Source organism: Arachis hypogaea, chromosome 16, assembly GCF_003086295.3.
Source record: "Arachis hypogaea cultivar Tifrunner chromosome 16, arahy.Tifrunner.gnm2.J5K5, whole genome shotgun sequence".
Taxonomy (NCBI): domain Eukaryota; kingdom Viridiplantae; phylum Streptophyta; class Magnoliopsida; order Fabales; family Fabaceae; genus Arachis; species Arachis hypogaea.
Genome location: NC_092051.1, coordinates 39389052 through 39403798, shown reverse-complemented (window position 1 = coordinate 39403798; position 14747 = coordinate 39389052). Strand labels below are relative to the sequence as shown.

Sequence of the window (14747 nt, the reverse complement as noted above, 5' to 3'; positions counted from 1 at the left end):
GGAAAAAGTCTTATGTTTGGACGCATTTTAAACAGCTTCCATTTACCGAGACTAATGGAGAGCACAAGGCCAAATGTAATCACTGTCGAAAAGTATATCTATGTCACCCAACTAGACATGGCACAAATTCTATGAATAAACACTTGAAAGTTTCTCACAAGTGGATATTTACAAAAGTAGGCAAAAATGGGACACTTCATGGCTATATGCCTAAGGTTGGTGAAGAAGGTGAAGCCGGCAAAACTTGCACCAAAGTCAATGGCTATAGCTTGGAAGATTGTAGAAAGGAAATGGCTGAGTTTATTATCCTTGATGAACACCCTTTTAAAGTGGTCGAAGGGATTGGATTTCGCAAAATGATTAATCGATTTGAGCCAAGATTCACTGTACCATCTAGGATGACAATGTCAAGAGATTGCTTTCAGCTTTATTTAGATGAGAAAAAAAAAACTTAAAGCTTGGTTGGCAAAGTCATGTGTTCGAGTTTGTTTGACATCAGATTGTTGGACATCAAATCAAAATTTTAGCTACATGAGCCTAACTGCACATTTTGTTGATGACGAATGGAAGCTACAAAAGAGAATTCTCAACTTTTGCTTGATTGAGAACCACAAGGGCGAAACAATAGGAAGGGAAATCGAGACATGTTTGAGGGAGTGGGGAATTGAAAAAGTCTTCACAATCACATTAGACAATGCATTTTCAAATGACGGGGCTATCACTTACCTTCAAAGGAAATTAGCTGCAAGGGGTGGATTGGTGTGCGGAGGAAAATATTTGCAAATGAGATGTTGTGCTCATGTTCTCAACTTGATAGTGAATGATGGGATTAAAGAGCAACATGCCTCCATTGAAAGCATTCGAAATGCTGTTAGGTATGTTAGATCTTCTCCCCAAAGAATTAAAAAATTTAAAGAATGCATTGAGGCTGAGTTGATAGAGTCTAAAAGTCTTGTTTGTTTGGATGTTCCAACTAGATGGAATTCCACCTATCTAATGTTGGAACATGCTGAAAAATTTGAAAAAGCTTTTGATAGACTTTATGATCAAGAAATTGATTTCTTTAGATGGTTTGGAGAGGATTGTGGGGGTAAAAAGAAAGTTGGTCCACCCACGGCACTTGATTGGCAACATGCTAGGCTATTCATTGATTTTTTGAGAATTTTCTATGAGATTACTTTGTGTTTCTCATCTTCTTTACATGTTACTTCAAACAAATGCTTTCATGAAATTGCATCTATACATTCTCAACTAACATCTTGGAGCCACAATAATTCTGAATTATTGGGAACTATGGCATGCTCTATGAAGGCTAAATACGATAAATATTGGGGACCAGTTGACAAGTTTAATCCTTTGATACTTGTTGCCGTTGTTTTAGATCCTCGATACAAACTTGATTATCTTTCATGGTGTTTGGAGGATATATATGATAAGGAAGTGGCTACTAGTATGACTAGTTTTATGAAATTTACATTGGAGACATTGTACAAATTTTATTCAAAAGAAATTGTAGATGATAAAGTTCTTAATGATGTTGGCGGTCCCTCTAGAGATGTTTTGGATGATAAAGATACTGGTCAGTCTAGTGCTAAGGGTGTTGCTGCAAATAGAGTGAATTTGTAGAAAAAACAAAAGAAGGAAAAAGCTAATGTAGATAGCAAATCAGATGTTGAGAAATATTTGGCCGAAGATCCTGTAGACGTGGAAGATGAGAATTTTGATATATTGGCTTGGTGGAAATTAAATGAATCAAAATATAGAATTCTTTCTCTCATAGCTCGTGATGTCTTTGGTATTCCAGTTTCAACTGTCGCATCTGAGTCATGCTTTAGTACCGGTGGTCGTGTGGTTGATCTTTACCGTAGTTCTTTGTCACCAAAAATGACAGAAGCTTTAATCTGCACTCAAAGTTGGTTGTATCCATCTAAGCAGATATTTAAAGAGCTTGAGTTTGATCAATTTGACAGTAGTGACAAGATTGTTAATGGTATATTTACTTTATGATATTTTTATTCCTTCTTTGTTACTTAATTTAATTCAAATAATAATCTTGAGACTAATTTCTATGTTTTGCAGATGTTACTAAAACATCCACACAACAAGAATCAAGTTCACAACCTTGAGAGCAAGCTATGAATCAAATGAATTTTGTTGTTTGCTACTTAATATTTTGTTGTTATTAGTTAGTATGACACTATAAATTATTATCATTATGTTAATCTTGTGTTGGTTGTTAACTTTGTTTTAATTGTCTTTTGAACTTTGAATGTTTAGTGTGTAATTGACATAATTATTATTATGAAACTTTAAATTATTATTATTAGACTCTAAATTATTATTATGTGAATGTTGTGATGTTATGGAATAATTATTTTCCAAAATTTAGAGGTTTAAGAGATGTAGAATCCAACTTTTGGTGATGTCGTAATAAAATTGATCAAGACCCGGGCTTCACCCGGTATAGACCCGGCTTTAGTGTGGCTCGAAAGTAACACGATTTCATCGGGTCTAGGGCCGGGTAAGGGTCTCATAAATAGACCCGGTCATTATTTAGGGTCGGGTCTGGGTCAATGCGGATCCAGCTTCACCCGGCCCCATGTGTACCCCTAAAATCAAGTGACAAGGCCCCCCAAGAGTGTTGATTGCTAGAATGAATTCCGGGGCCCCAGACCTTATTTTTACACCCGTCTTCTTGTTGATCATGATGATTCCATCTGGGTGGTTCAGCCTTAGAATTCTCATTTAGGCACCCAAACATCTTCCTAGACCCATACAATTTAGTATTCTTCCAACCATGATAATTCAGCCGTGAGCTTCCTACCACAATGAACCTAGGATTGTGTTGCCAACCACTGACCATCTCCCTCTTATTCTTATAGCCACAAAGAGCTCTAAGTTGTCCATCCGTCTCAAGCAAAGCATATTCAAGTGGGCTAATTAAGCTTAGAGATGAGAGATTTATCCACGTGAATGAAGGGATGGATGGTGATGGCTTTGGGGGAGAGGTCTCCAACAACCTTGGCAAGGTGATCTCCAGCTCCATTCCCTTGGACTCTTCCTTGACAACTTTCACCTCCTTGCAAGCTTCTTCAATTTAAACCTCTTCCTCTTGGTAGCTTTCTTGCAATTCGATTTCTTCTTCATTGTTCACCAAGGGCATGGGAGGTTGTGCTTCTTCTTCTTTGATCTCTATGTCAAGTCCAATGGGAGAGGATTCAAATGCAGATAAGAATTTATCAAGGATTGAATCCATCTCTTGATCATCCCCTTCAAAGTTTTCAACCATAATATGCCTTGGAGGTTGTACACCCTCCTCAACATCAAATTCAAACTCCTTAGAAGGGGGTTCCATGACTGGGCTTTCCCATGGACGTTCCGCATCTCCTAAGTCTTTGACCACTTCTTCCTCTTTAACAATTACGGCTTCCTCCAATTGTTTCAATACAAAGTCATGCTGCTTACTATCCACCAGAGTTTCTAGTGTCTCCTTCATACTACGTTCTTCATTAGATTCTCCACATGAAGCCATGGGGTTCCTTGAGTGTCCGAATGTCGGGAAGCTAATTGATTTATCGCTTGTTCCAATTGATGAAGGGTTGCATGAAATTGATCTACTGTTTCCTTGAGGCGAGCCTGTGATTATTGGGTTAATGGATATGGACATGGTGCATATGAAAGTGGTGGTTGTTGGGAGTAATTGGATTAGAATTGGGGTGGGTAAGGGTTAGGGTCATGTGGAGGTGAATGATTGTATGTGGCTTGTGAGTATGGTGGTTCAAAGCTACGTTGAGGAGGTGGTTCATTGGCATATGATGGAGCTTGCTGGTAACTACAAGGGGGTCCACCATATCTATCATCTTGGTACGCACCTCGGAATGGCTCTTGACCATAGTAATTTGGTGGAGGTTGGTTGTCACGAAAATGTCCACCATAACTATTGTCTTGGCATGCATTGTAAGATGGTCGTTGTCCATGGTACCTTGGAAGGTGTTGTTGCCGAAAGGGTTGATCAGATCCTCGTGGCTCCTTCCATCTTTGATTGTTTTGACCTTGATGTATGTTCCTGTTATGGCTTCCACTCCTTTCAAAAACATTAGAACCAAACTCAAAGCGACGGGGGTGAAAACTCATAGTAGCTAATAAAAATTAAAAACAAAAAAAAACAAATAAACAAGCAAAATAAAATATTTACAGTAACCAATAATAAGGCACATGTTTCCAATTCTCCGGCAACGGCACCATTTTGACGAACGGATTTTTGAAGGTAAAGAATTTCATAAAATTAATCGCGTTGTAAGTATAGCTTCTAAACCAACAGAAAATCCTTTCGTACAAAAGTTTGGTTGTCACAAGTAACAAAACCCAATAAAATTTATAACCGAAGTATTTAAACCTCGGGTCGTCTTCTCAAGGAATTGTAGGGAGGTATGATTTATTATTGGTTATGGAAAAAGGTATATTTTTGGGTTTTTGAAATAGGGAACAAGAAAATAAATTGGCAATAATTAAAGTAAATTAATTATCATGAAAACCATTGCAAGGTATGAGAACTAGAAATCCCATCCTAGTTATCCTTATCAAGTGCGATGAGAATTGTTATTGCTCCTACTTAATTAACCCTTACTAAATAAAGAAAAGTCAAGTGGACCAATTAATTTGATTCCTCAAGTCCTAGTCAACTCCTATGGAAAGACTAGCTTTAGAGGGATCCAATTCAATCAGCAAATTCTAATTTCTAATCAACAGCTGAGTTTGATAACTCAAGTGTCACCAATTACTCGAGCAAAGCAAAGTGGGAAATCTAAATTATTTATATCATAAATAGAAGAAAGCAATCATAAATCTGAAATACCTCAAATTGCATTAAATAGAATATTCAAATCTAACATGAAGAGTTCATAAGCCAATTTGGCAACATTAGTAATTAGCAAGTGAAATAGAGCAACTAAAGTAATAGAGTAAATAAAAGTAGAAGAGAACATAAATTAAAGGAACATTGAACCTGGAATGAAGAAGTAATCCTAAAATTAAGAGAAATCCTAATTCCTAAAACCTAAGAGAGAGGAGAGAGCCTCTCTCTCTAGAAAACTACATCTAAAACCTAAAATTATGAATATAAAAGTTGTTTTTATAAATGAATGGATTCCCCCACTTTATAGCCTCTAATCTGTGTTTTCTGGGTCGAGAACTGGGCCAAAAACAGCCCAGAAATTGCTGGTTGCGATTTCTAATACGTTGATTTTCGCAGATCCACGCATGTGCCTAGATTCACGCGTGTGCATCACTTATCGTCAGGGCAACTATGACATATTATATATCATTTCAAAGCTGCGGACGTTAGCTTTCCAACGCAACTAGACCGCCTCATTTGGATCTCTGTAGCTCAAGTTATGACCGTTTGAGTGCAAAGAGGTCAGGCTGGACAGCTTAGCAATTTTTTCAACTTCTTATATTCCTTCCACTTTTGCATGCTTTCTTTCCATCCTTTGAGCCATTCCTGCCCTATAAAACCTGAAATCACTTAACACACATATCAAGGCATCGAATGGTGATAAGAGAGAATTAATTTTTGGTAATTTAAAGGCTTGGGAAGCAAGTTTCTAATTATAGAACAAAATTAGGAAGGAAAATATAAAATCATGCAATTTATATGAATAAGTGAGTAAAGAGTTGATAAAAACCACTCAATTGAGCACAAGATAAATCATAAAATAGTGGTTTATCACATACACACACCACAGTTGCTCTGGTTTTGTCCGAGGAAGACTCCAAGCGAAGCGTACATGCAGGGACGTCAAGCTCGGGAGCGGGCCATTAACAGACGACGCGGGTGGCGGCTGGGCAATGTCCACGCGATGGCGACAGGGGGGTTCGACTGCTGCTGCTCATCTTCCCAACAGAGGCGCCCCGGAGGATGGTCAGTACGGTGAGGGGCATGCTGGACGACGGGATGCAGTAGAGATGAAGCGCGGGCTGTGGGAAGGTCCTACTTCGTCAATGACGTTCAATTGGGGGTAGAGGAAGGCTCCTCCTTCGTGAATGCCGTTTCAACAGTGGGGAAGGGAAAAAGTTTTTACCGGTCAAAAAAGGGGGGAGTGGGTGGTATGATTACAATATTAGTAATTAAGATAATTAAAATTAGGATTTGGGGGAGGGGTGTATACGAATATACTGTGTTAGTAGTTTAATTGGGATAATTTTTAGGACCCGTTGTTCATATTGTTCAATATGGTCATTGTCTACCTAGCATTCCCCAATATATAATTAGGTGACTTCTGTAGTGACAAAGATTTCAATGACTAAGAATGACTAAAGTTTGACAAACTAATCTTGTAATGACACGTGGTAAGAGAAATCTCTTTTTTGAGTAAATCAACATCACATCACTAGTTAAGTACTAGAAGGACATTTGAGAAATTTTCTGGCCAAAAATAATTTTCTATTACGTGCGTGGGCCTTAGTCTGCACAGATCAAAAACATAAAATGAAAAAAATGGTTGAGTGTCCAAAAATATTGAAAAACAAATGAATAATGATTTTTTAAAAATACAAAATAAACTAAGATAAGGATTTTTTATTTAAATAAAATAATATATAAATTACAAAAATACATAAATATTGAGGTATTTACAAAATTGCATCTTCAAACACATCTAGGATGCTGAGGGGTTAACCCAAAAATGAATATATCTAGGCGTCTGAGACCCCATGCTGTAACTGGATGATGCCAAGTCATATCCTGGATGCACCCAAGATATGTATTAGGGCAGAGATCAAGTGTTGAGCACCCGAGATATGCGAAAAAAGTGAATGGAGTCTCAACACCCAAAATATATACAGGCACTATAATTGTGGTCTTAGCATCCGAGATACAGTCGCATGCATATATAATGCCACAGTATCTAAGATTGCTGTGCATAACCATCATTTTTTAAGTTTGTGTGACCTTCTAAATGCTTGAGTTCGAGTTCCTTCAGAAAATATGGCCCCCGAGAATATGTCCGCGAAGGAGATATCAACAAACTGAATGCTACCTGACACGTAGCTAGAGCTTTAGCTTTGAGGTTAGTAATTTTTTCTTGTTTTATTTTTAGTGAATAATAAGTTTAGATGTTTAATCTTTAGTAACTTAGTTAATGGGGTAGGTATAGTGAGTAGACTAAGTTAGAAGATCTATATAAGTTGAATCGGTATACCTTGTATGGTTTTATAATTTGTATAATTGATTGTAAGTAATTGTTACTTAAGTTAAATAGATAAAATATGTAACTAATTGTGAGTTAAGTTAAATAAATAAGATAAGTAACTCTCAATTAACGTGTTAGTCCAATTAATAGGTATCTTTTGCATTTAATATAAATGTTTATCTAGGTGGTTTATAATATTTAGTAATGTTTAACAACAATTAATGGTATAGACCAGATTAATATGCAAGAGTAAATGTTATGGAAATTACAGAGACCACGTTTACTGTTGCCACGCCGTGTGACCCTAGGTCTCCCCCCACCGAACATCCTGTTGCCTTATATAAAAGAGGCTGGATTTGGGTATGCAGTAAAGTTGAGGGATTTCAAGTTTGACAATTCGTTGATCTCTGCATTTGTCGAGCGGTGGAGACCCGAGACCCACACGTTCCACCTTCCATGGGGTGAGGTCAGCATTACTCTCCAGGATGTTGCCTATCACATTGGTCTGCGCACTAGTGGAGAGCCGATCAGGGGTTGCACCAGAGACTTCCAACGATGGCATGGACACCCCACGTGGGAGTAGGTTGAGGATTTACTTAGCGCCAGATCACCACCATAGCCGGAGGGAGGGAAGCAGGTTTCGGGGTGAAGATGACCTGGCTGAGGGATAGACCCATTCCAGCAAGAGAAGCTCTGGATACACTCCGTCAGTATGCCCGGTGCTACTTGATGATTCTCATTGGGGGTTTCTATTCACAGACAAGTCTGCTACACTTGTCCCTTTGAGATGGCTACCGTTGTTGAATTTTGATCATTGCAGCCAGCTGTCATGGGATCTGCACTGCTCTGTCATACGTACCACTCATTTTGCATCACGGCAAGGCGTGATGTCACTGACATTACGAGGTGTATGTCACTTCTTATCCTGTGGATCTGCCATAGGTTCTCGTATTTTAGTTCGGCAGGATACGACATCGTCAGGTTCCCACTTGTAGCTAGGTATGTACATATTGTAAATAATTTTTAAGTTACCAAGTATATACATTGAACACGTGTTAGCCATTATGGAATATAATAAGTTAAATTATGTTCAACTATTTTTATTCTATGTAGGTTGGCAGGACTGGGGCAACAAAGTAGAGATCATCATGATGGTAGGATCCAGAGTCTACGGTGTCACATCGTTGCCCTAACATTTGACCAGGTACAACGGTTTTTGGTTTCTATATTTTTTTCATGCATTGGTATATCGTTTCTAATTACGGTACTGTAACCCGATGTAAACAGTTTCGGTGTATACCTTACGAGGATTTCCAGCTACATCAGATTACGCTCGACTGGCTTATGGGTGACTGGTGCACAAAATTGTGATTACACTTTTCACAACTCTGCACAACTAACCAGCAAGTGCACTGGGTTGTCCAAGTAATACCTTACGTGAGTAAGGGTCGATCCCACGGAGATTGTCGGCTTGAAGCAAGCTATGGTTATCTCGTAAATCTTAGTCAGGAGATTAATGATAAGAGTTATTGTATTTATGAAAAATAAATAACATGAAATAAATAGTACTTGTGATTCAGTAATGAGAAACAGGCTGAGGTTCTGGAGATGCTCTATCCTCTGAATCTCTACTTTCCTACTGCCTTCTTCTCCAAACACGCATGGCTTCCTTCAATGGCAAGCTTTATGATCCTCTCGGATGAAAAATACCAGGTACGATCTCTGCACGGCTAATCAACTGTCGGATTTCTCGTCTCGGATGAAAAATACCATGTACAGCTACCGCATGGCTAATCATCTGTCGGTTCCCACTAGTGCCGGAATAAGACCCTTGTCCTTTTGCACACTGTCACTGCGCCCAACATTCGCAGGTTTGAAGCTCGTCACAGTCATCCCTTCTCGGATCCTACTCGGAATACCACAGACAAGGTTTAGACTTTCTGGATCCCAGGAGTGCTGCCCATGATTCTAGCCTATACCACGAAGATACTAATCTCACAGACTCGGTCCGTGTATTAGATATCCAAGAGATACACATTCAAGCTGTCGTCCAATGACTACGTTGAGCTCATATGGAACGGAGTGGTTGTCAGGCACGCGTTCATAGGGTTGAGGATAATGATGAGTGTCACGGATCATCATATTCTCCATATTGAAGTACGAGTGAGTATCTTAGAATAGAATCAAGCGTGATTGAATAGAAAACAATAGTAATTGTATTAATCTATTGAAACACAGCAGAGCTCCTCACCCCCACCTATGGGGTTTAGAGACTCATGCCGTAGAAGATACAATATGAAATGTAAAATGTCGTAATTTGCCAAATGAATCTCTAAAAGTAGTTTTTATACTAAACTAGTAACTTAGATTTACAGAAAATGAGTAACTAAGTGCAGATAGTACAGAAATCCACTTCTGGGACCCACTTGGTGAGTGTTTGGGCTGAGCTTTCAAGCTTTCACGTGCATGTGCCTATAGCTGGCGTTAAACGCCACCTTGGGTGCCAAAATGGGCGTTTAACGCCAAGAATTATGCCAGTTCTGGCGTTTTACGCCAGGAAGTTTTAGGCTGGATTTTGACACCAGTTTGGGCCATCAAATCTCAGGTAAAGTATAAACTATTATATATTGCTGGAAATCCTAGGATGTCTACTTTCCAACGCAATTGAGAGCGTGCTAATTGGGCTTCTATAGCTCCAGAAAATCCACTTTGAGTGCAGGAGGATCAGAATCCAACAACATCTGCATTCCTTTTTTAGCCTCTGAATCAGATTTTTGCTTAGGTCCCTCAATTTCAGCCAGAAAATACCTGAAATCACAGAAAAACACACAAACTCATAGTAAAGTCCAGAAATGTAATTTTTGAATAAAAACTAATAAAAATATAATAAAAAGTAATTAAATCATACTAAAAACTATGTAAAAATAATGCCAAAAAGGGTATAAATTATCCGCTCATCAGTGACGCGGATCAGAAACATCGAGTATTGTATCGATGTGCCGCAACAAGATGACGTGTTGCACTGTCAAACACAAGAACATTTTCAGAATGAGTCAGATGAAATGTTGCCTGAACTCCATCATGTCGTCTATGGTCTCCATATAACAGTTGTTAACGAAATCTCGAAGTTGTTTGGTTTTCATCCGGTGGAATTTTTTTTAATTGCCACATGAGCAACATTCCTGCCATCGAAAATTGGGAAGTCATCGACAACAATATGCAGGTTTATTAATTAGTGTAAAATGAGCGGTACGATATGGAAAAAAACAAAAAACCATGGAAACCGAAAGCATTTTAGCCGATTGAATGCTGTTTAATACATAAAGCTTTACTCGCCACCGGGCGGGATTCCAAAAAAAAGCTGAAACAGTTCGGCGTTAATGCGGATGTGTCCGGTATCTACAGTTAGCATGCTTGATTGGGCCACTTCGGGATTAGCTTCAGGAAACCGAAACCCATTGATTCTATCTCTGCTAGCTTTGATTGGGCCTAGTTTCTTTCCAGATATTTGAACATATTAGTGATGTAACATGGTGAGCACCTTGTCTCCAATAATTTCTGCCAACATACGAAGCGACCATAAGAAACAAATAAACTGGCAAACTAGAAGATGAGCACAAAATTGTGAACGATGTAGTACCGGTTTTCCCATTTCTGAAAGGTGATTTCTAGCAACACATCAATAGTTAGGTGATACATGAGCATCTTATACCCTTTTTCTAGTTATTTTTATATTGTTTTTAGTTATATTTTAATTACTTTTACTTGGTTGTAGTGCAAAAATCACCTTTGGATGCTACTTTGTGTTTTTTTGTGTTTTTATGGTTTTAGGTAAAATTCAGAGCAGTTTGGAAAAGTCTAGAGAAATAAAGGAAAATACTGGCAGCACCCTCCCTAGGCACTGAATGCCCACCTGGCGTTTGGCGCCAACAGGGGGCAGATACCAGAAGCGTGTTTCCCTCTATGGGAGTTCAACGCCCATTCCTGGTGCTGAACGCCAGCAAGCAGTCCGAATTACACTCTATTGGATCTCCAAGTGGAGTTAGCACTTCTTAGTTTTATTTTATCTTCTCTTTGTAATCTTTATTTACAAATAATATTTTTTTAGGTTTAGCATTAATTATTAGGTTAATATTTAAAGGAAAAGATCAATTAGGTTTAGGATCTTCTTCCTTCCGCACCTTTTAGAACCTTGTTTTCTCTGTAAGCTATGAGCAACTAAACCTCCTAGTTAAAGTTAGGAGCTTTGTTTATTTCTATGGATTAATATTATTATTCTTCTATTTTAATATATGTTTGATTCAATTCTAAGGTGTTGTTTTCGTTCTTAATCTTATGAACTGGGTGGATCGACAGCATGACCCTTTTCTACATGAGTTCTTGTGATTCTCGAAAGAGTTATCTCGCTTGAACTCTAGCTTGAAAACACTCCTCCTAAATTGCTAATTACATGAACTAATTGGGATATGTGACATAAAATCCTGTTAGCTTTGTGTAATTAGGGTTTTTGTGGTGCTAAACTAGTTTTTTGAACTTCACCCTCTAATTCGAATTGAGTGACCATGAGAGTGGCGTTTGATGAAGATTAGAGGAGATTAAATCACTAAGAGATTAGGGTTTAATCACTTATGGTTTGCCATAGAATAAATCATTCATTGTTAAAATAGTTAGTAAGACATTTTAATCCGGAAAGATAAACATCTCCGAGACCTTAACTGTTTTCTCATTATTGTTTTACACCAATTCCTTTAATTGATTTCTTTATTTCTTTTGTTATTGATTTATGCGTTTACAACAATACAACTCTTTTTACTGTTTACCTGACTAAGTCCAACAAGATAACCATTGCTTGCTCAGTCCGACAATCCTCGTGGGATCGACCCTCACTCACCTGAGGTATTACTTGGATGACCCGGTGCACTTGCCGGTTAAGTTGTGCGAGTTCTAATTTCACGCACCAAGTTTTTGGCGCCGTTGTCAGGGATTGTTCGTGATTGACAACTACCGGTTGTCTTGTTGCTTAGATTAAGTGTTTTTATTAGTTTTTGTTTATTTTTTTTTCTTTTCAATTTTCGATTTCTATTTTGTTTAATTCTCTTAATTTTTTATTTTTATTTTATTTATCTTTCCCTTTATTTTGGAATTTTGTTCTAGTTATTTTATTTTCATTTAATTTCAGAGGTGTCCCTTTAGGTTTTGTCTTTTTTTTTCGAAAAATTTTTTACTTTTTTTCTTTAACTTATTTTAATTTATTTTTGAAAATCTTTTTAGGTTATTTATTTTAGTTTTCAATTTTTTTTAGTTAGTTGCTTATTTTATTTTATTTTATTTTATTTCTTTCTTTTAGGATATCTCATTGGGAGTTCTCTATACTCTGACATAGAAACTCCCACTTTTTCCTTGTTTCTTGTTGTTTATGAGCAGGAATAGGGATAAAGAACCCCTTCTTGATTTTGATCCTGAGCCTGAGAGGACCTTAAGGCAGCGTTTGCAACAAATGAAAGCTTACAAGGCCGGAGAGAATCTCACGGAAACCTTAGAGAAAGAAGTTGAAGAGACCACTATGACAGCTAATGGAGGGAATCCGTACGCTGAAGAGCAAGCAAGGAAGGTCCTTTGTTCATATGCTATGCCCACAGCTGACTTCTATGGGCGCAGCATCTCTGTACCAGCCATTGGTGCCAATAATTTCGAGCTTAAGCCCCAACTGGTCACTCTGGTGTAACAAAACTGTCAGTTTCATGGACTCCCCTAGGAGGATCCCAACAAATTAATATCTGACTTTCTGCAGATCTGTGACACAGTCAAGACGAATGGAGTGAACCCTGAGGTTTACAAGCTCATGCTTTTTACTTTTACTGTAAGGGACAGAGCAAAGTTGTGGCTTAACTCTCAGCCCAAAGAGAGTCTGAACTCGTGGGACAAGGTGGTTATTGGATTTTTGACCAAGTTCTTTCCACCCCAGAAGCTAAACTTAGAGTGAATGTCCAGACCTTCAGACAGAAAGAGGGAGAGTCGCTCTATGAGGCATGGAAGAGATTAAAGCAAATGATTAGGAGATGCCCCTCAGACATGGTTTCAGACTGGACCAGGCTGTAGATCTTTTATGATGGCCTCTCTGAGATGGCCAATATGTCATTGGATCACTCTGCAGGTGGTTCTCTACACATGAAGAAAAAGCCTGAGGAGGCGGATGAGCTTATTGAGATGGTTGCCAACAACCAGTACATGTACACCTCCGAGAGAAACCCCGTAAACACTGGGAATACTCAAAAGAGAGGAGTAATGGAGGTGGACACACTAGACGTCATTTTGGCTCAAAACAAGCTTATGTCCCAGCAGATAAGCATGATCTCTTAGCACTTAACCGGGATGCAAGTTTCAGCTGTCAACACTCAAGATGCATCCTATGGCATGACTAAGACCACACTAAAGGGGACGTTTGTGACATTGCTCAGCCCACCATGGAGGAAGTGAATTACATGAAAAATTCCTCTAAAAATCCCAATAATGATCCCTAGCAAATACTCTCAATCCGGGATGGAGGAATCACCCTAACTTTGGGTGAAGGGAACAAAGAGGCCTCAACAAGGCTTCAACAATAACCAAAGTGAAACCAATAAAAATAGATTCAACAACAAACAGTTTCAACCCTCTCAACAGCAAATAGAGACTTCTAAACAATGCCTCTCTGACTTAGCCACAATAGTCTCTAATCATTCCAAGACCACTCACAGCTTTACGCAAGAGACTAGATCTTTAATTTGAAATTTAGAAATACAAGTGGGTCAATTGAGCAGCAGGATACATGAGAGACCTTCCAACACTCTTCCAAGCAATACAGAGGTAAATCCAAGGGAAGAGTACAAAGCCTTCATCATGGACAAGGAGGCCGTGCCTAAAGAGAAGTCAGTTACTGAGAATTTGAAAGAGAAAAAGGCTCAAGAGGAGACTAGGAGTGCAGTAGTACACACCCCAGTAATGATGAAGGAGACTGAAGAACAACACTCTTTGAACGTGCAAAAGGACACTGAGGATGAGCAAATTGCCCAATTCTTGGCAGTCTTCAAAAAGTTACAAATCAATATTCCTTTTGCTGAGGTGTTGGAAAAGAAACCTCCCTATATGGCCTGTTTGAAAAGCGTATTCTCTGAGAAGAAGGCCCTGGAGGGAGATAAAACTATGGTGCTGACCAAGGAGTGCAGTGCACTAGTGCAAAAGAAGCTACCTCAAAAATTGCCAGATCCCGAAAGCTTCCTGATTCCCTGCACTATGGGGACCATCACATTTGAGAGGGCACTATGCGACCTTGGATCAAGCATAAATCTGATGCCTCTCTCTGTGATGAAAAAGCTGGGGATTCAAGAGATGCAGCTCACAAGAATCTCACTAGAGATGGTAGACAAGTCCCTAAAGCGGACATATATGGATTGGTAGAGAATGTCCTTGTAAAGATCGAAGACCTTTATCTCCCTGCGGATTTTGTGATACTTGCCACTGGAGAGGAAAAGGACGACTCCATCATCCTAGGAATGCCATTCCTAGCTACTGGGAGAG

At 38.7% G+C, this 14747-nt stretch overlaps 1 protein-coding gene across 1 annotated transcript; it reads left to right on the top strand.

The window, feature by feature from the left end:
* The first annotated feature begins 531 nt into the window (after positions 1 to 531).
* LOC112757011 (zinc finger BED domain-containing protein RICESLEEPER 2-like) lies at positions 532 to 1626 on the top strand. The gene has a single exon (XM_025805610.1). The coding sequence runs from the start codon at positions 532 to 534 to the stop codon at positions 1624 to 1626; it is 1095 nt and encodes a 364-aa protein (XP_025661395.1).
* Positions 1627 to 14747: the final 13121 nt, after the last annotated feature.

Bases quoted from the DNA above. Each gene is read 5' to 3' on its own strand.
- LOC112757011 (XM_025805610.1), top strand. From the start codon at position 532: ATGAGCCTAACTGCACATTTTGTTGATGACGAATGGAAGCTACAAAAG.